The following is a 23,026-nucleotide window of genomic DNA, read 5'->3' as shown; positions in this document are numbered from 1 at the left end:
ACGAAATTGATCAGAATGAATAATAAGTTTGCCGATGAGTAAAGAAATTGATACAAATCAATCGGAAATCATATATCATTCTTTCTTAATCCTCCAAAATCAGAACAGAAGATTTGTCAAGGCCCGTAACTCTGCACTGCTAATATCGCTCATTGAACCGAAGCGTCAACTTACCTATTTCGCATGAGCGTTTTTAGGCTACCTCCACAATGTCTGTGCATAAAACATAATCTGGCAGAGAAGAATACGCAACAGCTCTACTCACCTCCACCTTCAACTAGCATTTTAATCGTTTTAGTCTTTTTTTCCTCATTTTCAGAGTCCCTCCGTATTCCCGTTTCGACCACCACAGAGACTGTTGATATCACGTGACTACAATGTAGCTAGCGACAACCAATCAGAAAAGTTCTAACAAATTTTTACGGGACCATCTATGAGTCATTGGCGGCGCTTGTGTCGTAAACTTTACAGGTGGACTATGGGTTGATAAGATCTTTTCGCAGGGATATTCTGAGAGAGAATTCGATCGATCAGAATAATCTCACTAGTCACACGCAAGAATAGCTTATCATATCAAAGAGGAGTAGCAGATCCGGGCTTCGAAAGCGTGTATGCTGGATTTGGTCACAGGAATTCTTAAGCTGTGCTGTTCACAATAAAATTTAAAAACATACAAATTCCTATTGCTTGAGACACACTTCTTTTCCATTACAGTAAACTTTTGCGTTTTATTTCCCTTATTATGGCATCACTTCTGTTATAGCAGCCACGCCTTATTATGAACATTCATCATTATTGCCCATTTGAGTTAATTGAGGCAAAACTTCCTTTTCATAAAATTGGTCGATAACTGTGTCTACTGATACTGTAATGTATCTTATGATTGCGCAAGTGAAATAACACTCTGATCATACGATAACCATCAAATCATAATTTAAATCGGCTTTTATACTATATACAGCCTAAGGGCACTGCATATGTATGGAATTATAGCCCAACCAATGATAATCACGTTCAAAAGATCGAAATGCATATTGATTTCCAGCTATACACACCAAACAGCTGAAATATACGTCGTGATCGCAAGCCATCATAACTGCATCTGTTATGAGGTGACCAATCACTTTGAATATTAAAACATCGAAAGGAATGTATATTGTGATTTTTACGAGTGCTCATATACTGTCATATGAACGGACACACAAACTAGTCTGATGCTTGTGAAGATCCAGGTTAGAATTGACCTTCAGTTAACCATGCTTGTCATAACAGGCAACTATACTTGTCGGAAGTAGCGACTAACGGGATCGGGTGGTCAGGCTCGCTGCATGACAAGGTTGATGCATGTCATCGTATCCCTGATGCGTAGATGGATGCTCATGGTGTAACTCACTGAATTGTCTGGTCTAGACTCGATTATTTACAGACCGCCGTCATATGTAGCTGGAATATTGCTGAGTTACGGCGTTAAACAACAAACAACTAATCTGAATATGTATTTTTCAGTCAGTTGATATTATGTGCAAATTCGAGAAATAATTACAGGCACAGTTTGTTTTTAAGACAGCTTTTGATGGGTTTTTTTCCCATTCACCTAAAGACCTCACGGGCAGAGTCTTTGAGATCACAATTTAACCTAACAGCCTAGCTGTTGGGAACGATCTTAGGGCTGCGATTATCATAACTCGATCACATACATTGATACTGCATTCTTGGCTTACGGCTGGTTTGTTGTTTAACGCCGCACTCAGTAATATTCAATCTATATGACGGCGGTCTGTAAATAATCGAGTCTGGACCAGACAATTCAGTGATTTATATCATGAGCATCGATCCACGCCATTGGGATCGATGATATTGCATCAACCAAGTTAGTGAGCCTGACCACCTGGTCCCGTTAGTCGCCTTTTACGGCAAGCATGGGTTGCTGAAGACCTATTCTACCCCGGATCTTCACGGGTCTCTTGGTTTACGGGGATTGTATTGTGTTGACGTGTTTCGAAGATCTGAACCCAGATCACGTCAACCTGCAAGGTCTTCCCTTATTTTTCAGTGAATAACTGGTAACTGCAGTGAACGTTTACGTCTAGAGAGGTGAACGGCTCTTTAATACGGCCATGGAGGTATGCATGTTTATGCGATCCATTAATGAGAGGAATGGATTTAACGCAGCTTTGAACACTCAGTATTTCAATATATCGGGCTTGGTGGGTTAATGTGCGAAGAAAGCCGGTCACTGACGTTTAGCCACGCGAAAGCCATGTGGAAGCAGGGGTATAGTCCGGGTACACCAGGATGAATACAAATAAAGTAAAAATGTCTTAGCTTCCAGGTAAATGACCTGGCCTAGTTTGTTTGTTTGTTGTTTAACGCTGCACTCAGCACAAAACCATACTCACTCACTCATAATGAATGAACTAACTGTTTGACTGATTGTTTGTTTGTCTGTCTTTTCACACCACACTAAGCAATATTCCAACTATATGACAGCCATCTGTAAATAATCGAGTCTGGACAAGACAATCCAGTGATTGACATCATGAACATTGATCCACGCCTTTGGGGTCGATGACATGCATCAACCAAGTCAGCAGCCTGACCACCCGATCCCGTTAGTCGCCTTTGACGGCAAGTATGGGTTGCTGAAGACCTATTCTATACCCCGGATCTTCAGGGGTCACCTGGTCTAGTCTGGTATCTTTCGCATGGACCTGAAATTGTTAATTTGTATAGTGGTTAGAAAACTTGCTGCTTTATGACGGCGGTCTGTAAATAATCGCATCTGGACCAGACGATCCTTTGACCCCATGTGCATCAATCTACGCAATTGAGATATGACAAGCATGAACCAAGCCAGCAAGCCTGACCTCCCGATCCCGTTAGTCGCCGTTTACGACAAGCATGGTTTGCTTAAGACTAATTCTAACCCGAATCTTCACAATCTGTGTGGGTGAGAGGGTGAGTTTAGTGTAACGCAGCTTTGAACATTTTTCCAGCTCGATGTGGGGGGAAACCATTTTCATTTATTTGTGAGTGAGTGAGTTGGGTGTAACACCGCTTTTAACAGTATTACAGTTATACAGCAGCGAGTCAGCCCGAAGTGATGCAGGTCTCAGACGTCTACCACTTCGGTGAAACCCACAAGCACGGGTATCGTACTGTCAAACCTAGAAACATAATGGGGGCGAACCGGGATTCGAACCCAAAATCATAGGTTTCTGGCGTGCCCAAGGGACGCAACTGCACAGCGAATTGCAGTGCCTATGACGACTGGGCCACGGGTGACCCCCTTATCTAACCCGGAATTCCCACTGGGCTGTGACATGCACTGATGTGTCCTGTAACTGTGCCTAGAGCCATAAATCCAACGCAATGTAGCAAGGAAACAGAGAATGAGCACTCCATCACCCTGTTTGATCTGCCACCTCTGCCTGGGAGCATTGTGTAGCTACTCTGCAACTAGTTAAGCAGGTGTTGTTGTGTAAATATGGTTAAGGACTGATTACCTTAATCTGGATAACATATAAAACTGGACAGGTTGCCTCAGAAAACAGGATGCAGTCAACGTACAAGTAGACAAGTGTTTTCGTTGCTGGACAGTTTTATACTTGTTACACACAATGCTTGTAGTAGCTTGAAATCATTCTAGATTTGTGATTCAACCAGACATAAGAATCTTTTATTGCAAATCAGTTGGACTCATGCCATGGCGCCTCAGATCATTTGGCCAATCTAACATTTTGTTCTAAATCTGAGAAAGTGAATATTAGCAGTTTACTCAGTGTTGAACAGTATTTCGGTTATATCAGGAAGTGTCAGCTTGATGGGTAGGAAAGCCGAAGTGATGCAGGTCTATGAGGATTATCACTTTGGTGAAACCAACAAGCAGGGGTATGGTGCCGACAAACCTTGGAATATGATCAGGGTTGACTATAATTCACTCCCACCGGCATTGGCTTCTGGCTCACCTAAGGGATGCAACTCTGCATTGCGAATTCTTTCACCATAGACGACAGCGCCTTTTTGCAGTGAGTTTCACAATAAATATATACAGGTATAACAATCAAGGGCTTAACCCTGTAAATCATTCAAAATATGTCAGGAAAATCAAAACAATAAAAGGATGTTTTGGGTTTATTTAATCATTTATATACAATTTTCTTTACATTTTTTAATCATTTTCCTTTCCTTTTTCTTTTGGCAGACATCTTTTTCCCATCAGTGTGGCCAAACTTCATGGCGGCAGTACTTTCAGGCTGTTGTTTCTCTTTCTCAAAAACCTCAGACTTGTCAATAGGCTTGATGACAGTTCCCAGCTTTGTGAGCACCTTGGGTTGGATCATCTTGCGGAAGGCCGTCTCAGGGTTCCAGTTCTTGCCAACAGGTGCTCTGATGCTCTGTTCGAACTGTTGAGGGCTGGTGTAGGGGAACGGCAGTCGGGCAACCTACAAGGAGAGTGAGTGAGTTGCAAAACATTGTTGCCTAAACATTGTTTTATGGGGACTTTTAATACCGATCAGATCGTCTTGACTGGGTGCCGCCATTTTGTTTGAAGCAAATGCTAGTGATGTGAGAGGTGGAATCTGATGGTCAATAGGAGGGACACAGAAGGGACATAACTCGTTATAGCCCCTGGTGGAGCTGTGATCGAGCCCTGAAATTCTAACCTTGTTCGGCAAGGGTGGAAACCGGACATTTATAGTCAGTTAACACCATTGTCTCGGAAAAATGCTGTTCCCCATCCTCAACATCATCAGTCACATGACGTCCAACAAGCCAGTCCCCATCCCAGGTAATACTGACACACAGCCACCTCCAGGGACTAAAGTTGGGACTGGGGGACATGACGTCCAAGGGTCAGTCCCCATCCCAGGTAATACTGACACACAGCCACCTCCAGGGACTAAAGTAGGGACTGGGGGACATGACGTCCAAGGGTCAGTCCCCATCCCAGGTAATACTGACACAAAGCCGCCTCCAGGGGCTAAAGTGGGGACTGGGGGACATGACGTCCAAGAGTCAGTCCCCATCCCAGGTAATACTGACACACAGCCGCCTCCAGGGGCTAAAGTGGGGACTGGGGGACATGACGTCCAAGAGTCAGTCCCCCTCCCAGGTAATACTGACACACAGCCGCCTCCAGGGACTAAAGTGGGGACTGGGGGACATGACGTCCAGAGTCAGTCCCCCTCCCAGGTAATACTGACACACAGCCGCCTCCAGGGACTAAAGTGGGGACTGGGGGACATGACGTCCAGAGTCAGTCCCCCTCCCAGGTAATACTGACACACAGCCGCCTCCAGGGACTAAAGTGGGGACTGGGGGACATGACGTCCAGAGTCAGTCCCCCTCCCAGGTAATACTGACACACAGCCGCCTCCAGGGGCTAAAGTGGGGACTGGGGGACATGACGCCCAACAAGTCAGTCCCCATCCCAGGTAATACTGACACACAGCCGCCTCCAGGGACTAAAGTGGGGACTGGGGGACATGACGTCCAGAGTCAGTCCCCCTCCCAGGTAATACTGACACATAGCCGCCTCCAGGGACTAAAGTGGGGACTGGGGGACATGACGTCCAGAGTCAGTCCCCCTCCCAGGTAATACTGACACACAGCCGCCTCCAGGGGCTAAAGTGGGGACTGGGGGACATGACGCCCAACAAGTCAGTCCCCATCCCAGGTAATACTGACACACAGCCGCCTCCAGGGACTAAAGTGGGGACTGGGGGACATGACGTCCAAGAGTCAGTCCCCCTCCCAGGTAATACTGACACACAGCCGCCTCCAGGGACTAAAGTGGGGACTGGGGGACATGACGTCCAGAGTCAGTCCCCATCCCAGGTAATACTGACACACAGCCGCCTCCAGGGACTAAAGTGGGGACTGGGGGACATGACGTCCAAGGGTCAGTCCCCATCCCAGGTAATACTGACACACAGCCGCCTCCAGGGACTCAAGTGGGGACTGGGGGAGATGACGTCCAAGGGTCAGTCCCTATCCCAGGTAATACTGACACACAGCCGCCTCCAGGGACTAAAGTGGGGACTGGGGGAGATGACGTCCAAGGGTCAGTCCCTATCCCAGGTAATACTGACACACAGCCGCCTCCAGGGGCTAAAGTGGGGACTGGGGGACATGACGTCCAAAGGTCAGTCCCCATCCCAGGTAATACTGACACATAGCCGTTTTTATTTTTTATTTTTTGACTGATATATGTTTATCAAGTCTTATCCTCAAAGACAGAAAAAAACTTTGTATAATGTTTGATTGAACTTTGCAAGCAGGAGGCACTAACTCCCCTGAACTATCTCCCCATGTACCTGATGTTTTGCGATGGCGTCGTCCAGCTTCTCACTGATGATGACATTACCCAGATCTCGATCTCTCCTCGGGGCTGCATCAGGACCCTTCAGTGTAAACCTGGAACACAAACATGGACACCATCATCAAACAGGGCACACAAGAGAGAGTGGACGAAGAAACCTTTGACTACTTTAATATCTTGGTTCCCATATAGCAAAAACAGTTTACAAGACTGCTACTTATTGTGTGAGCATGTTGAAAGTCATTATTCTTACTCTGGCGAAATGCCGAGGTAGGAAAAGGGCCCTTTGTGATCACTGGATACGTCAAATTTTAAGGTTGCAAAATATTGGTGTGAAAATTCCGGTAATTATTTGAATTTTTGAAATGACCATCTACTAGGCCTTTCTTTGGACTTTAAGAATATAAGTACATGAGTATTAACTTCAAGAGAAAAAAACAGAAGTCTGTGACCCAAGACATGTTTGTACTGTATTTATACCAAACAAATCGGGCTGGGTCAAAAGACTTGCTCATGTTCAAATATCAGAATACACATACTGAAAACCCTTTTTGCACATATTACTATTAGCCTAACCTATGCATCCAAGTCCCAAGCATGGAACTGAGTACTGGGAGAGGAGCTTGACAGTCTATGGATTTCTGCATCTTGAGGGAGATAACCAGTGTCAAAATGATTTGTTTAATCCCTGTCAAGGAGCTCACTGATACGTTCTTGTACAACACTGAATATCAACTGGATATCTGAGGATATGACAGTTATAAACCAGAATACCTCTTTTTCTTCTTCTTCGATGGCTTCAGTCCCGTTCCTCCCCACTCCCCCCATCCTGGTAGCGACAAGTCTATACTCTTGGGTTTGTCTCGGTCTGCGATGTTTGCCTTCTCCTTTGTGAACTCATCAACCACATCATCATCTGCGAACGCCTGAGCAATTGTCATCCTCTGTTGCTCCTCGAAGTCCATCCCTCCATCTTCGTCTGTGATGATGTCAACAGCGGCTGAATGAGACAGCTTTGTCTCCAGAGTAAACAGCTTCTTAGGGTCGACAAACACATCTTCAGTCTTGGTCTTCTCTGTGGGCCCACTCTCCGTTTTCAACTTCTTTCCCCCAGACTTGGAGCTTCCCTTCTGTTTTCCACTCTCTTCAAAATCTCCCTCCATATCCTCTAACGTCTTTTTTCTGTTTAGAGACAGATCCATCAAATCTCCATCTTCCTCATCATCACTCTCCTTCTTTGAGTCCATTTCACCATCTCCATGGTTACTCTTCTTCCTCTTGTTCTTCTTCTTTTTTTTCTTACCACTTATCTCCTTTTCATCTGATTCTAACATTTTTGCAATTTGTAACCGTGATTCACTCAAATGACTAAATATGGAGTCTATGGTATCCCCTTTCCCCCTGTCCCCCTCATCACTGTTGTTTACTTTCTTCCTCTTTCTTCTCTTTCTCTTATTTTTTGAAGAAGCTACAACTTCTGTTTTTTCACTGTCACTTTCAGATTTTCTCTTCTTTGATGTCACACCTGAACTCCTTTCTTTAGAAAGATTACTGGTGTTATTATCTTCACTCTCATCTTCTTCCTCTGGACCATCCTGGTCTTCTTCATCCACCTCATCCTGCTCTTCCTCTGGACCATCCTGTTGTTCCTCCACTTCACTGGCTTCTCCCTCATCAGACACTGTGCCCTGCTCAGTATTGTCCACAGTCCCAGGCCTCTGGAACTCAGACACTTTGGGTCGTGCAGTCATCCAAGGGTTATCTCCCCTGGCCATGCCAATCTGACTGACGATCATCTCCTCTTCCCCATCACTGTGCATGCTGACGCCACCTTCGGAGTCACTGTTGCCATCTTCTTCCAGCTGGGTCTTCTTGGTCAGCTCTTTGTTCATCTGTATCATGCTCTGTACAGCATCTCTACTCTGGAAGAGAAGATTTTATCTATTTATATCTTTAAGCAAGGATGGGATCTGACCAAGAGACTTTTTTTTTCCAAGGTTACAGAAATGTCTCCAGTAAAGGGTGATTAGCCTCTGGCAAATTGGCAGTTCTAGCAGTCCTTAATTTGTCAAAACATTAGTAGTATTGGTCTTCACTAAACAATATATCACATCGATAACCTGGGTCCTACCTGTCCCAGCCCTAAAGGTATAACATCTCTCTTGATGTCCTGGTAATCATGTTTACCAAACACTTACCCTGTCATCATATTTGCCGTAGATCTTCTGTCTCTGAGCAAACTTGCTGCCTCCCCTGTGCTTCAGGGTCATCCTCTCCTGCAACATCAACATGACAGTAAGGCCAATTGATATAATCATGAGATTTTCACCCCCTCTCCCTATCCCACCACCCCACTCTCTGCACAGTCTCTACCCCCACACTTTCTCCATCCCACGCACCATGTACCCCCACTGCATCCACCTACAGCACTCTGTCCCCCAAGCTGCACCCTCTCCCACAGGCGCCCTGTCCCCCCTTCAGCACCCTGCCCCCCCCCCCGCTGCACCATCCCACTGTCCCCCTGCTGCATCCTTCCCCGAGCTTCCTGTCCCCCCTCTGCACCCTGTTCCCCCCCCCCCCCCCCCCCCCCCCCGATACACCCACCTGCACCCTGTCCCTGTCCAGCTGCTGCAGTTTCTCCACGTAGGCCTCGGGGTCGATACGCTGCAGCTCCTCCAGCCGTGCCTTCTCCTGCTTCAACTTCTCCTTCTTCAGGATACGGTGATACCTGCACACCAGCAACCACGTGTTAACATCAGTGACTATCTTGAACGACAAATTCCCTTATAACCAATCCTGGGTACCTTGTATGTCCCTATTGCTCACATGTACACATTTCAAACGGTCCAGAAAGTGGGTTTTCCGGACAAACAAATAAACAATGAGGGGGTGATGTACACATGCTATGATAAACTAAAAAATACTATTGTCTATTGCCTCACCTACCGGTACTTATAGTTCTAGTAACCAGTCTCATTCACAAGGCTACCTAACCAAGCTCAACCAAGCTTTGAGGTAGTCATAGACTGCAGTTACCAGTACTCCAGATTCTTGGCTGCCTGTATCATACAAATAACACCCAAAACGAAGTTTGCATGCTTGTTTAGCAATATTCCAGCAATATGACAGCGGTCTGTAAAAAATCAAGTCTGGACTAGGCAATCCATTGACATCATGAGCATCAATCCATGCAATTGGGATACGATGACATGCATCAACCAAGTCAGCAAGCCTGACTACTTGATCCCGTTAGTCTCCTCTTACAAGCATGGGTTGCTGAAGACCTTTTCTGTACCCAGACCTTAACGGGTCCCCAAAACAAGGTGAAAGGGTCCAGGTTATTGAGAGAATAAGATATGACATCTAGCCTGCTAGCCAGAGTCTGTCTGATGTTACAGGTACCGGGTACCCAAGTGCCTGTAGAATTCACCACTCATGTGTTGTCATTGTCTGTTGTCACTATGCGGTGAGGTGCGGTGAGGTGCGGTGAGGTGAGGTGAGGTGAGGTGAGGTGAGGTGAAATGGGGTTTAACATCGCATCCAAGATTATTCCATTTATATAGCGATGTGCATGTACGTATGTGTGTGTTGCTGTGGCTGCTTGTACTAGTCCGGACTGATGCCGATTTATAGTGCTAGCTCACTGAGATACCATGACGCAGTTTAACATGAATACCCCCACTCAGACACAGTATACCGACTCCGAGCCGACCAGTCCTTGTTTTAGCCCCTTAAAGATGAGCACCAGACAGGGTAACAACAATTACCATCTTTTAACGTCTTTTGGTATGAAGCGGTCGGGGATCGAACCCCGGACCTTCTGCTCTCCGGGCAGACGCTCTACCACTAGACCACGGAGGCGGCCTTGCCACTGTGCAGGCTGAGACATGTTTCAAGTGAAGCTGCATCCCTGCATCAGCGATGTATTCATCTGCTCTCATAATGTCCGAAAAGAGTCCTAAAAATACATAATGAAAGGGACTGATGGATAACTGACTTTTTACTCTTGATCTTCTTCTCCCTCTTTGCCCTTGCCTGCTTGTATGTCAGCAGTGCCCGGTACTTCTGCAGCTCCGCTCGTCTCTCCTGGGCCTGAAACATCACAGATCACCACCTGTAGCAGAACTTGTGTCTCAAACACCTACATGTATTGTCTGCCATTGATTGCTAGCATCTACATACAAAATGTATGTGAATGAATATCCAGAATATAGCTGAATCACCAGTCAAGTCTGAGGTTGATAGCAAGAGCTTCATGCTGTATAGTACAAAAATGGGATGAACATGATAATCATCATGTTTTCAAAAAAGCATACCGGTACTAATCTGAAGTCATAATTTTCTTCTTTTATGAAAGATTAATATCCAGTGAACCCAGAGAAAAGAGCAGCAATTACACACACGGCCCTACAAAGGCCAGATACTTAAGTTGAAAGGCGAATATTGACAAGAACAAAGCCAGGAAACAACAGCCTACCTCCTCCAGACTCATGGCATTGAGAGCCTGCTCCTCTGCTGGCGTTAGTTCCTTGTCACGGCTGCCAACGCTGTCACTGTGTTTCTGTAGCAGCGCTGCAATCTCCATCTCCAGGGGTGTGCGGGGCTGCACAACACACAACCATACATAAAATATAATGTGGAAGCAATGCATCTAGATAAGGTAGGATCACACAAATTGCTTGGCAAAGTGTCAAATCTATCACGATTTGTCCCCCTACTTTTATTGACAAGTCTATGTTATTTCGTTCAAATTCAAGGCCTTGGTGATTTCAAGGCTTTTCATTGTTGACACTAAAATTTAAGGCTTTTCAAGAGGGACCTGAAAATTTATGGCCTTTTCAAGCCTCAAGCTAATCTATGCATAGTCCAATCAATCGTCATGAAATAGACATCAGGTTGGTTACTGCTGTGCAGATTTCAGCCAATTGCAGGATATGCAAAGCATGTCTACTGTCAACTTAGCGTCAACAGATATTTTCCAAATCTTGTCATGTTTTTAATAAAGGTGCTCACATGATTTGATGCACTTTGTGAAGTGAAACCGGTTTTATTACAATATAGATCTTGATTATCGATGTGATCGTCTTGACTAGGTGCAGCCTTATTGTTTGAATCAAATGCAAGTGATACGAGTGGTGGAAGTAGATTAGTCAGTAGGAGGGACATAGAAGGACATAACTCATAATAGCCATGGGTGGCGCTACGATCGAGCCCAGAAGTTCCAGGCTAGTTCGGCAAGGCTGGAAACTGGACTTTTATAGTCAGTTAACCCCCTTGCCTTGGGAAGATGGACTCTGGCAGGCCTAATGAACAATTCTGGAAACTGGGGTGTCTTCGGGTAATCAAGCCCTGAGCCCCCAGGTTTCACTAAAGTTAATGCTTGATCTTACAGATAGTGAGTGAGTATGGTTTTACGCCGCTTTTAGCAATATTCCAGCAATATCACAGCAGGGGACACACATTGGCTTCACACATTGGGAAATGGGCTTCACACATTGTACCAATGTCGGGAATCGAACCCGCGTCTTCGGCGTGACGAGCGAACGCTTTAACCACTAGGCTACCCGACCGCCCCTCTTACGGATAGCCTACAAGTAGCATACATGTACGGTGACTACCTTGTATCTGGTCTTGACTTCATCTGTTGTCTGCAGCTTCACGCTGGGCTGCTGCAGGGGGAACGAGATCTGCTCGGCCTGAAAAGGAGGACCAAATATGTTGCTTGTGAACCACTGTCTGACTCACAGCCTCATCTCAGGTTGTGGTTTGTCTGCACTTGTATCAGCACAGCAACACCACTCACTAGTAGGCGAATTTATAAAACACACAAAATAAGATGAAAATATTGTTCCTGAGAAGTTCGTTTTCAGAACACCAAAGAAATACAGAAGTCAATATGAAATATTGTCATAAGAATAATTCATCGCCCCCGGAACTGTAATCGAAATTTATTTCCCAAGTAAACAGTAATATTTTATTGCAGCCAAAATTAAGTGGCTGCACTGCATGAAAAAGGCTTTTCATAATGAACCAATGTTGGAATTTGCTTTAATTAGGCTACCCAAAACCCCTTTCTGGATAGGGAATCAAATAAGGGTGGGTACTTTTCTGTTGTCAGCAACAACTGAGTTCCACTTGGTGAGGTCATCCTTGGTCTTCTCATAGGCTGTAGTTCTCTGGATCTGCAACAGATTGGAATCGGGCTTGGTGAACAGAATCACACTCGCAACCTACAGTTTCCAACAAAACAATGTTGACAGACGGCACACAATGGAATATACTACTCTGACACCATTACCCACCACTCTCAAACAGTATCAAGGCTTGTCAGCTTTGTAGGGAGAAAAGCCTAACGTGACCAGGGCAGTAGTCATTTACCTCTCTGGGTATGCTGACATGATCATAACCAGGACAAATCTTGGTATTTGACCCAACACAAGTTGATCGTGTCAGTCAAAGGGGGGTCTACATTCCATTTAGTTGGCAGTCCTAGCGAATTTGATTAAAGTCACTTTAAACCCACTTTGTCACGAAAATTGTGTTTTGTACATGACTATAGCAGATACCCTAATGACACAGAGTGAGTGAGTATGGTTTTACACCGCTTTTAGCAATATTCCAGCAATATCATGGCGGGGGACACCAGAAATGGGCTTCACACATTGTACCCATGTCAGGAATTGAACCCGGGTCTTCAGCGTGACAAGCGAACGCTTAAACCACCAAGCTACCAGACCACCCCTAATGACAGAGACAATGTCTCAGTTTCACACATAGCACTAACTAGTACAAAGAGGTTTTACTGCAAATGGCACCTGACAGCAGCGCAAAGTCACTACTAAAGGGAAGCAACTCTGCATGGAGAAGTGCAATCATGTCTTTTTGGGCATATCATCATCATCATAATACATCGAACAGCACTCACACATATTCCACAGTTTTACTTAATTTTTGATAAAAGTAAGTGAATATAGTTTTATGCAGTTTTTGCAATACTGTAGCCAAATCACAGCAGGAAACACCATGAACGGATTTCATTCAAATCAAATCAAACCCTGGCCTTTGACATAATGCGTTAAAAACTTTGCTACCCAAGTTGGGCCAACAAGAAGTCTGACAGGTACATGCATAGAAACTGGACTAAAGATTTATTCATGTTATTGCATCATCAACATGAGAATGGCAAGACGTGCTGACCTTGGTTTCCTCCACTTTAGACAGAGGAACAGGGGCGACCTTGGTTCGTCTGTGGACAGCTCGCAGCTGCTTCTTCAGCTCGCCGTGACTGGTGGTGTGCTGCAGGCTGCCGATCAGCTCATGTAGACGCACCTTCCTCTCAGCTGGAAGGAGTCAACACAACACAGTCAGTAACATTACAGCTATATCATGGCATCCTGCTGTGTTCCCGCTGGCTTTTGAAACTGCCAGTTCTTGTGGCCTGGCGGCTCTAATATTACCAGTACCCACCTAATTTTGCCAGTCCCAACTTTCAACAAATAAAAAATGTATGAAAATTACCTGGTTTTAATTCTTTCAAGATCTGATTCAGTGCAAAGATGTCAACTCTGAGGTAACTTCATTAGATCTATACATCATTCAGACTAACTTCAGTCACAATTTTGTCCTTTTTTTTTTTAATGTTTCGAGACGAAGTCACTCAAAGCAAAGCAAAATGTTATTTCCTTGCAATAAAAATAGACAAGGGGAAACCCTGATCGTAGCGGACAAGCTGACCCAAGTTAAAAAAATTTACCTATATGAATAACGCCAATGTTTTGTTCAACAACAAAGATTCATAAGGTACTTTATTTGCCGGTCCAGAGGGACTGGCAGTCACATGAATTACCAGTCCAAGCCTAATTTTACCAGTAAAAAACTGGTAATTACCGGTAAACAGGAACACTGCATCCTGTACATTATCAGCATTGCCAGCATGACCAGTGTCTGACACATTTGTCAGGGCGTGACTACACACAATCAGCACACAGCTTACACTTTCAGTAGTAAAGCCTGCTTATAGCAGGGGGATCCCGCCTCGTTCTGGTTCTACAGCGCCTATGGAGAATGTAATTTGATACCAGGTTGAAACACCACTGATCAACAAGAAAGTGGTGTCATTAGAAATATCTTATTTACTTAAAAGTTAAAATAAAAGAAGCCCTTACTTTTTCACATATGAATTCATCATAGGTCCACCTCCAATTACAAGTAATTATCATGATATAATGATACAGCCTGGCTCCAGTAAACGGTCCAAAAGTTATATGTTCACACTTCCGGTTGTACCGTTTTTCACTGTAGTTCAACTTCAATATCAGGATCTTTTTATCTCAAGCCATATAAGGCATTATTCTACATTTTGTATTGGTTGTTGGTGTATTTGGAAAAGAGTCAATCACAGAAAAAGGTGGAGCTTTAGTATAGTGTAGCAATCTGGTTGGTTAAAGAGCATCACCCTTTCTGAAACATTTCATTCAGAAATAGCTGGTTCTGGAATTCACTTTGTGTCAACAGTTTACACTTTATCGCTGATATCTGTGATCGTGGTGAAAGACCTGTCACCCGAGGTCAAATATATTGTCTTTGTTTTGTGTAAATATAATGATATCATCTATTCAAATGGACAGTTCTTCATTAGGGGTAAACGATGTGACTGGAGGGTCACATACTTCTTGTCCAGGATCTTTCTATCTCACAAGTGCTAAAAATAAACTGTCATTACTACAGTCTTGTGGGATAATTAAGCAAACAATTTATTAAATTGTATTGGCACTTGTATCCTGTGCAAATGAAGAAAAACATTCAGAAGCCACTAGTTGATTCTGCTCCCATAATGACGTGTTTGGGTCACGTGACCAAACCAAGACGCCGGATTGGTTGGAAATGGAAAACTGTCGTCTGTTCCAAATTGCCATACATTTTTAGACTTTTATTGCAAGGTAATGCCAGGGAGATACTTCTTTTTATTGTTTCTTGATTGGATTAAGAAAGTGATATATTTTTAAACATACAGATATGAAATAATCATCTGTATATACAGTTTGCATTGTACTCCTCGTCTTCCAAATGTGGCATAATATCTATACATGTGCAGATACAGAAAGTATAGTTTCAAAAGGTACTGACACGACATTAGACTATGAATGGAATGATTTTAACACATATTTTGATGGAGACTACTTAAATATTCACAATGAAGAGTACCAACTATTGTCCAGCGATAGTGGAGAGGAATTTTGATAACAATGATGGAAATTTTGCCCTGGTGGGGGTTCGTGCATGGTTGGACTATCTTGTTGACACAACTAAATATATTACATGTATTCTTTTAACAGATACACATGTCAATGGAATTTTCTGACTTAAATTAGATATGGGGCTCAACACTTTCATGATTTTTTAATCATGATATGGCAAACTCATCAACATGATAATGATCCTCAGTTAATAACCTATATTTCCCCTTTAATCACAGAATTCATGCCTGTTTAAATTAATGGAACTGTAACATAATAACATCTTTGTAAATGCATGAAAACAATATCTGTGATGTTGACAGTTTGTAAAAGTTGTATCATATTGTTGTTAATACATAGTATCCTTGTGTATTTTTGAGCATAATTAACAAATGTAACTTAAACATTATGATTTTCCTGACAATCTGTCACTTACAAAACAGTTTGATTCTATCTGTGATAATAACATTTAAAAGATACTGAAGTATATTGTTTTGTGTTATTCTTTGACGAATGTACTAACACAAATATTACTGCAGACATAGCAGGACACCATGTTTGTGTGTTACTCTCTGCCTTCCTGGGGCGGTTGAACTAGATGTCATCGAAGAGAGTGCTTATCTCTTTTAGGGCCCAGTTTTAGATATCACATTTCGCATTCTCAAAGCGAGGCCATTAAAACGCGGGAAAATGAAGAAAATGGGGAATACCCTGCTGAAAGTGTAGACTGACAGGTCACAGAGCCTGACCTACCAATCCCCACATTAGCATGATAATTGCGTAGTTAACAAAATGGAGTGAATGAGCTCTTACAATGTAGCTGGCAACTAGGGCTGGGACAAGTCTCAATTTACTACCTGGGTAACCACCCCGCTATTACCCTACCCTACCCGGGTACCCACTGTAGGTCTCAGGACATGTCTCAAAATGTCTGATTGTGAATTTTTTAGCATAGCCCTGGCAAAACGTATTAAGATCCATGTATTGAACAATCTGGTCATTCATACACTGAAGTTGAAGGAAAAGGTGCATTGTTAGAAAGAAATGCGAACATTAGCGACTTGTAGTATAACCATAGAATTCCAGATATTTTTTGTCATTAAACAATATATCACATGACTAACCATGGGTCAGATAGTCCTGTTGGTACCCGGGTCCTACTCAGTACCCACCCGACCCGGGTACCCGAGTTACCCATTCCAGCCCTACTGGCAATATATCAGCTCTTGTTATACGTAACAGAGATGTTTGTATTTTGGTGTGCTCAGCTGCAGTACATTATCTAATCAGGAAAACACTGGTAACTAGTAAATCTGAACCAGGTTTGTCTGTTTGTTTTTGAGGCCGACCATACAGCAGAATTTTATGAAAACCTTTGTCCTACTTTATCATGTTTATTAAAAAGAAAGTCATGGACTGACATTGTTGTCTTTCATTTTGAATTTCCTGTCTAGTATTATATCATCATAATCCTCTACATTGTTCAAGTATTTGATTAGAAATTTATACTGATGCCATGGCCTTTAATGGTAGTGAAGAAGCACATGCTCAGTAGCCTGACTGGCTAACACAAATTTCTATCTTGTCAGCTATGATATTTTATCATTCAGCTGTCAAATATAAACATTCAAAATGGGACTATCCTGCCCAAATGGCCAGAAGCTAGGTTTTAAATGTCCAAGTTCTGATTTCCGGGATGTACTGTACCCTTTGTCGCGCTTGTTATCCTCCCTTGTTACAAGCTCTGCAAGTGACCAAAACCTGTTTATCTCAGATTGAAGTTTAAACATTACTGAAACTTGAATACCAGAGTTTTCTCAGTCTAGTTGTAAAATTATGTCACACACAGTGATGGCAGCCTGTAAATAATCGTGTCAGAACCAAACAATCCAGTGGTTGATATTATGAGCAAGGATCCAGTACGTCCAGGTACAATGACCATGCCATCCACCATGTCACTGAGCCTGACCACCCGATCCATGAAGTCGCCTCATACGACCAGCATAGGTTGCTTGGGACCAACACGGACAAGATGGTGAATAGTAAGCTTGGTATCGATGTTATCCACATTGAAATGTCCCTACCTCTGGCCTGGCTGAATCCAAACTCTGACACCGTCTCTGTGAGAACGGTTCTCTCTGACAGCTTGGACCTGTAGAGACAAGAAAACACTTGTTATGTCGGAAGATTTTGTTATGTTTGTACAAAATTAGGATTGCTTTGAAATGCTTGTTTTCTTATCTTCTGTTTGTTTGTTGCTTAATGCCGAACTCAGCGATATTCCAACTATATGATGATGGTCTCTAAATAATCGGACCAGACAATCCAGTTATTGATACCATGACCTCAATCCACGCAACCGGGATAGGATGACATGCATCAACCAAGTCAGCGAGTCTAACCACCCGATCCTGTCAGACGCCTCTTACGACGAACATAGTCGCCTTTTACGGCAAACGTGGGTTGCTGAAGACCTATTCTACCACGGATCTTCACGGGTTTCTTATAATCAGAGGTATTACAACTTGGCATTTTAACATTGCATTCCGTGCAATATTGTAAAACAGTTTAAACTATGCAATAAATCCTCTTCCTCTTTATTGGTCCTGTTATAGGTGAAATACAAGCCACCTCTACAAAACAATAACTTTAGTGACCAAAATCAACACAAATTCAGAAATTCTTCATTCCAATTTGGGCATTTGTACTGATATTTGCTGCCGACTTTAAGCCGAATATAAGTCTCTGGGCAGGATGATGTAAATCCCTGCCTCAGGGCCAAGTATAAATACCCGAACAACTTCAAGTAAATAGGTATCTTGATCGTGTTGATTCGGCAACCTTGGAGCAACACCACACTTAAACTAGTTTCCACTGTTGACTTGCAGAGCAAGCTTTATTGCTTTTAGCCACAGGCGTGACCCAAAAATGCGTTACCATACGAACCATATCAGGTTCAGAAATTAGTTTTTTCTTTTCACTAATCCACACAACTTATCACCTGTTACAGACTTGCCATCTACCTCATGGTTAAAGTGGTAGTCCACAAAGAAGTGTCACCAAGATGTGCTGAATTTTACAAGCCTCGGACTAACGAACTTATGAATTGTTAGATTCAAACCCTGTGGTGATAGTTGTCCATATGCACCATCCATACTTACAAATGGAGACTTGTCGACACCTTGGACATAACGCTCTAGTGTTTATTGACATAACTTTGTTGACAGCAGTTTTACTCCACAAACATCACATATTTCACCATATGTTTTCATTCAATACTGAAGACCAATGAAAGATGTTAAGTGCCATCTAGTCGCAGCCCTCTCTAACTGACCACCTGTGTACTAGTTTAGGTCGACGAGAGCCCAGTGGACACAACACTGCCCTGACTGACTCTCAGGGTAGCACATTCGGAGCGGTCACCTTCTCTTTCCATCCAGAGCAGAGATGGAGTCCAGGAGCTTGGCATGTTTCCGGTCAGCTTCCACATGATCCTCCTGTCATGGGGGAAGAAAGATCAAGGGTTAAAACACTCAGTTGATGTGTTCATTAATATGATCAATGCCAGGATACATGCAAACTGCAATGGTCTTGTATCTAGTTTTTTGGCAGGTTTTCAATCCCAAGACAAACCCCATACATACATTCATGACATAAGCATTTCCAAATTCCCCAATTTCAAAAGTTTGAGAGAAAGGCCAGTTTGTCAAATATCCTGATTGTATGGACTAGGAGACATTGAGTTACATTTCCAGATTTGTTTGTCATATAGAGAACATATCAACACAGTTCAATCAAAGTTAATAACACAGAGGCTTGCTGAGTGTTTGTATGTTTGATACCAGAAGACAAGCATGAGATTCTATTCATCATCCAAAATCATTCTTCCTCCCTTTGTTTAGTTTGTAATGGTAATAATCAGAGCCATGAGTGTAAAAAGTACTGCTAGCCCGCTTCAGCATGTTCAGTGGCAGAGACATCAGTCAAGTCATTTGATTATGGCGTCCTAATAATCAATGATGTCACAATGGCCTGCAAAGCATTGTGTATCATTTCAATAAGCAAAATCTCCTGTGGGAGCCTGTTTGGGATGAAAATATGCTGATATGACTTAAAATTGTTATCTTTGTTTGAAACAACGAAAGAACATTTACCTCCTCATCGCTGGCCTGGAGAACATGATCTCCTGTTAAAAAGTCTCCTTCTTCCATTGTGGCTGCTGTCAAGTCCTGAATACAAAATTTAACATGTTTTTCTTGTTATTTATTGAGTGAATGAGTCAATGCATCATGTTCAAAGACACAGAAATATTGCAGCAGTATAACAGCTGCCTGTCAATAGACTCAATATGGAATCTGGGCAAGACAAACTAATCATTCTGCTAACAGCTGATCTTGCTGAGATAACGAGCATCATCATACCTCCAAGTCAGAATTATATCTGAATGGTCCACGTGATCTTGATAAAATATGCTATTTACCATTTCTACTGCAGACATAATTATGCAGAGGATCTTCAAAATTAACATGCTTCAAAACAAAATTCACCAACACAAAGAGGCACATTTAGTTCTGTCATTGCTCACAATCTGTCTTGTCATTTCTTCCCTAAAATATGTTGTGAAACCTCATTTAGCAGTAATTTTAAAAAATGCACAACCCGAAAAAAATCACAAAATCCATAGTACATTGTGTCATGGATAAGAATGTGGAGAAAGAGTACCACATTTTCGTTTTCATTTCCAAAGTCAGAACACAAGTCGACATTACATCTACATTTATTGTAGACTTTTCTATACTGGATTAAACAAAAAAGTGTCTTTGTCTTCTGTGTAAATAGTTTATGTTTCAGATAAGATCATGTTTTATAATTGACACTCATTGCAACCAACTAACCATGATCATGTTGATGGTAACGTATCCATTGATAACATGTTTCTGTCTTCATTTATAAAGTCTTCTGGTGTGTTATTTTTGCATCCCAACAATGAGAGCTTTTGTCGTCATATTGTCTGGTGTCCATCATCTGCCCAAATAATGTAATTCGAGCAAATTACTTGACCAAAGCATTTCTCATAATTTTAACACCATGACATTTAATGCTGCAAATTACTCTGGCATTATCAACTTCTTTCTTGTTGCAGATTATGGCAGAACCTTGTGCTGAAATACATCAACATCACAGGGAGAGCTAGTGACATGGTTCAAGTGACCAAAGAATTTCTCTTAATTTTAATATTATAACATTTAATGCTCCTTCACGCTTTCTGTTTGAAATAAACAATATGTCAATAACTTATCAGGCCATATATATCTTTCTGTCTATATTATTTGTATATTACACTTTCATTTTAATTTAATGAAGAACAGATATGTTACTTATTGGAGCATGACCTGAGAGAGGGCATGCAGTTGAGGAAATTGAAGAAAAGAAGCTGGAACTTTGAAAAAATGTTTTTCTAAGTTCTGAATTGAACACAAGCATTTTTGTCATATTGGTGGCAGCATGTTTGCATTGCTAATGAGATGTTAATAGTCATCTAACTGGTGTGAAAATAAATATACACTGCATTTATACCAAAATGGTTTATTTTGCAGTACTTTTGTGATCTATCTACTTGCAAAAACATTTGTAAAAATCTTTCAATTCCACATATATATCAATACACCTTCAGAGTTGTTTATCTGTTTAGTGTGATTTGCATTCCTAGTCCGATGCTAAGTAAGGGAGGCCACAGGACCATGTAAACAAACTTGAAAAAAACAAACTTGGCCTCATCTGCAAGTTCATTTGTTATTATTATTAGTTCCATTGTCCTGTGGGGAGGCCAACTGAAATTTGGACCACCATAGAATATATTTAGAAAGACACCAATGTCAAAACATATCTCACATGTCGATAGAACCACTTAGACAAGAATAACATAACCATGATACTTGGACTGACCATGCTGTAGACCTTTTCGCCAGTCTGTGGTTATCATGGTTATCTCCGACCTGCCAGGTTAGAGATGGTCATAACATAACACCCCAAAGCCAATTTTACCTGACACACATACAAATAACTAAACATCAGCCTAACGTACCTAAAAACAGACTCTTTGCCTACAGTACTGCCCACACTGCAAACAACTAGAAACCCCAGAACACGCACTCATCCACTGCACACACTAACTAACACATCGAACCGCATTACAAAACATCCTCAATCTAAACAAGGCTCTCACTCTAGAACTAGAAGCAATACTAAACCCACAAAATAAACTAGAAAACTTCAAGGCCTTAGGCGTAGTCTTAATCAAAACGGAACTAATAAAACGCATTTAAAAACAAAATAATCTACCAAATCAAAATCACATAAACAAACAAACATCCACCATACCCAGCTCCCTTAGTTCTCCTCACCAACCCCATCGGCATTTATTCCAAATCTCAAAATTCCCAAATTCTATATAAGCAACCTAAAGCCCCCTCTTGGGTTGCACACACCACTTTCGTCCCTTTCGGAAACACATTATATGGCCTGACCGGGCCCGTGTGCGAAATACGCATCAGTCGGAAAGCGCACGTTAAATCTCCAAAGTAAGTAAGTAAGTAAGTAAGTAAGTACAGTAAAACATGAAAGTTGACACTCATTCAGTCACTGAAAGATGGGGCCTCAATTCCTTATCATTGATAACGCATATTTACACATTTTATTGCGATAACTATAGGGGTACAGTCATAGAATATCTAATTTTCTCTGACGACAAGCCCACTGTCCTCCCAATATACTCAAATGTATTTTCAACTTACCGCCATGTGGAAAGAACAGTTCAATTCAGTAAATGGTCACTGCAACACAACCCACATGGTAAATCGTCCACCATGTTGTAGAGCAATCTTGGTTTTGGTTGTCGTAAAATATCTAATTCGTCTTTTGTTTTGAATGTTGCAGACTTAAATTTAGATACCATTATAACTGGATATTGTAAACATGTATTTAGCACTGAAATTATTTGAGATACCGTATATAAATATACATAACTGTTCCACCATGTCGCAAATAACCAAGGGCAAATAACTCTTAATAAACAATTTCAGCGTGTTTCAATACACTACACACCCCGGCGCAGTGGAGACTCTCTATAATAAAGAAGCAGTCCCTTAGGGTACAGGCTAAAACGACACCTCAACAAAACGTCACCGATTTCCAGGACGAATAATGTTCTAATTAACAAACAAAAATAATTCAATATTATTATACACAACAGAACTGTCACCTACGGAATCCTTTTAGGGCCATCTTTTTATTTTTATTATTTTCGATACTATTTTGAAATTTCAAGATACTAAGTTGAAATTTCGACTTTTTATCACTTTGAAATTTCAAGATAGTATCGAAAAAAATAAAAAAAACAAATACAAATGGCCCTAAAATCTTCCGTAGTCACCCCCGGTTGTGATACGTCACCCCTACCCCTCTG

At 42.2% G+C, this 23,026-nt stretch overlaps 1 protein-coding gene across 1 annotated transcript; it reads right to left on the bottom strand.

Moving 5' to 3' along the window:
* Positions 1-4,132: 4,132 nt before the first annotated feature.
* LOC139474794 (U3 small nucleolar RNA-associated protein 14 homolog A-like) lies at positions 4,133-22,437 on the bottom strand. The gene is made up of 14 exons (XM_071257919.1): positions 22,356-22,437; positions 19,716-19,790; positions 18,985-19,058; positions 17,646-17,713; positions 13,523-13,665; positions 12,430-12,507; positions 11,944-12,021; positions 10,803-10,928; positions 10,323-10,417; positions 8,930-9,053; positions 8,524-8,601; positions 7,100-8,247; positions 6,321-6,420; positions 4,133-4,445 (listed from the first exon to the last, which is right to left on the bottom strand). Exons 1-14 carry the CDS (start codon positions 22,359-22,361, stop codon positions 4,176-4,178), a joined length of 2,463 nt encoding a protein of 820 aa, XP_071114020.1. The 5' UTR covers positions 22,362-22,437; the 3' UTR covers positions 4,133-4,175.
* Between the last annotated feature and the right edge of the window lie 589 nt (positions 22,438-23,026).

The sequence above is a fragment of the Haliotis cracherodii genome, unplaced genomic scaffold, assembly GCF_022045235.1.
Source record: "Haliotis cracherodii isolate W230 unplaced genomic scaffold, xgHalCrac1.p SCAF_3, whole genome shotgun sequence".
Lineage (NCBI taxonomy): Eukaryota > Metazoa > Mollusca > Gastropoda > Lepetellida > Haliotidae > Haliotis > Haliotis cracherodii.
The sequence above is the reverse complement of the archived record's forward strand: the minus strand, read 5'-3'. Positions and strand labels throughout refer to the sequence as shown.

Bases quoted from the DNA above. Each gene is read 5' to 3' on its own strand.
- LOC139474794 (XM_071257919.1), bottom strand. The intron at 8,602-8,929 runs GTGGGTGTATCG...TTGATGTTGCAG, and splicing joins TGGACAGGGACAGGGTGCAG to GAGAGGATGACCCTGAAGCA. The intron at 4,446-6,320 runs GTACATGGGGAG...CTCTCCTTGTAG, and splicing joins ACGCCATCGCAAAACATCAG to GTTGCCCGACTGCCGTTCCC.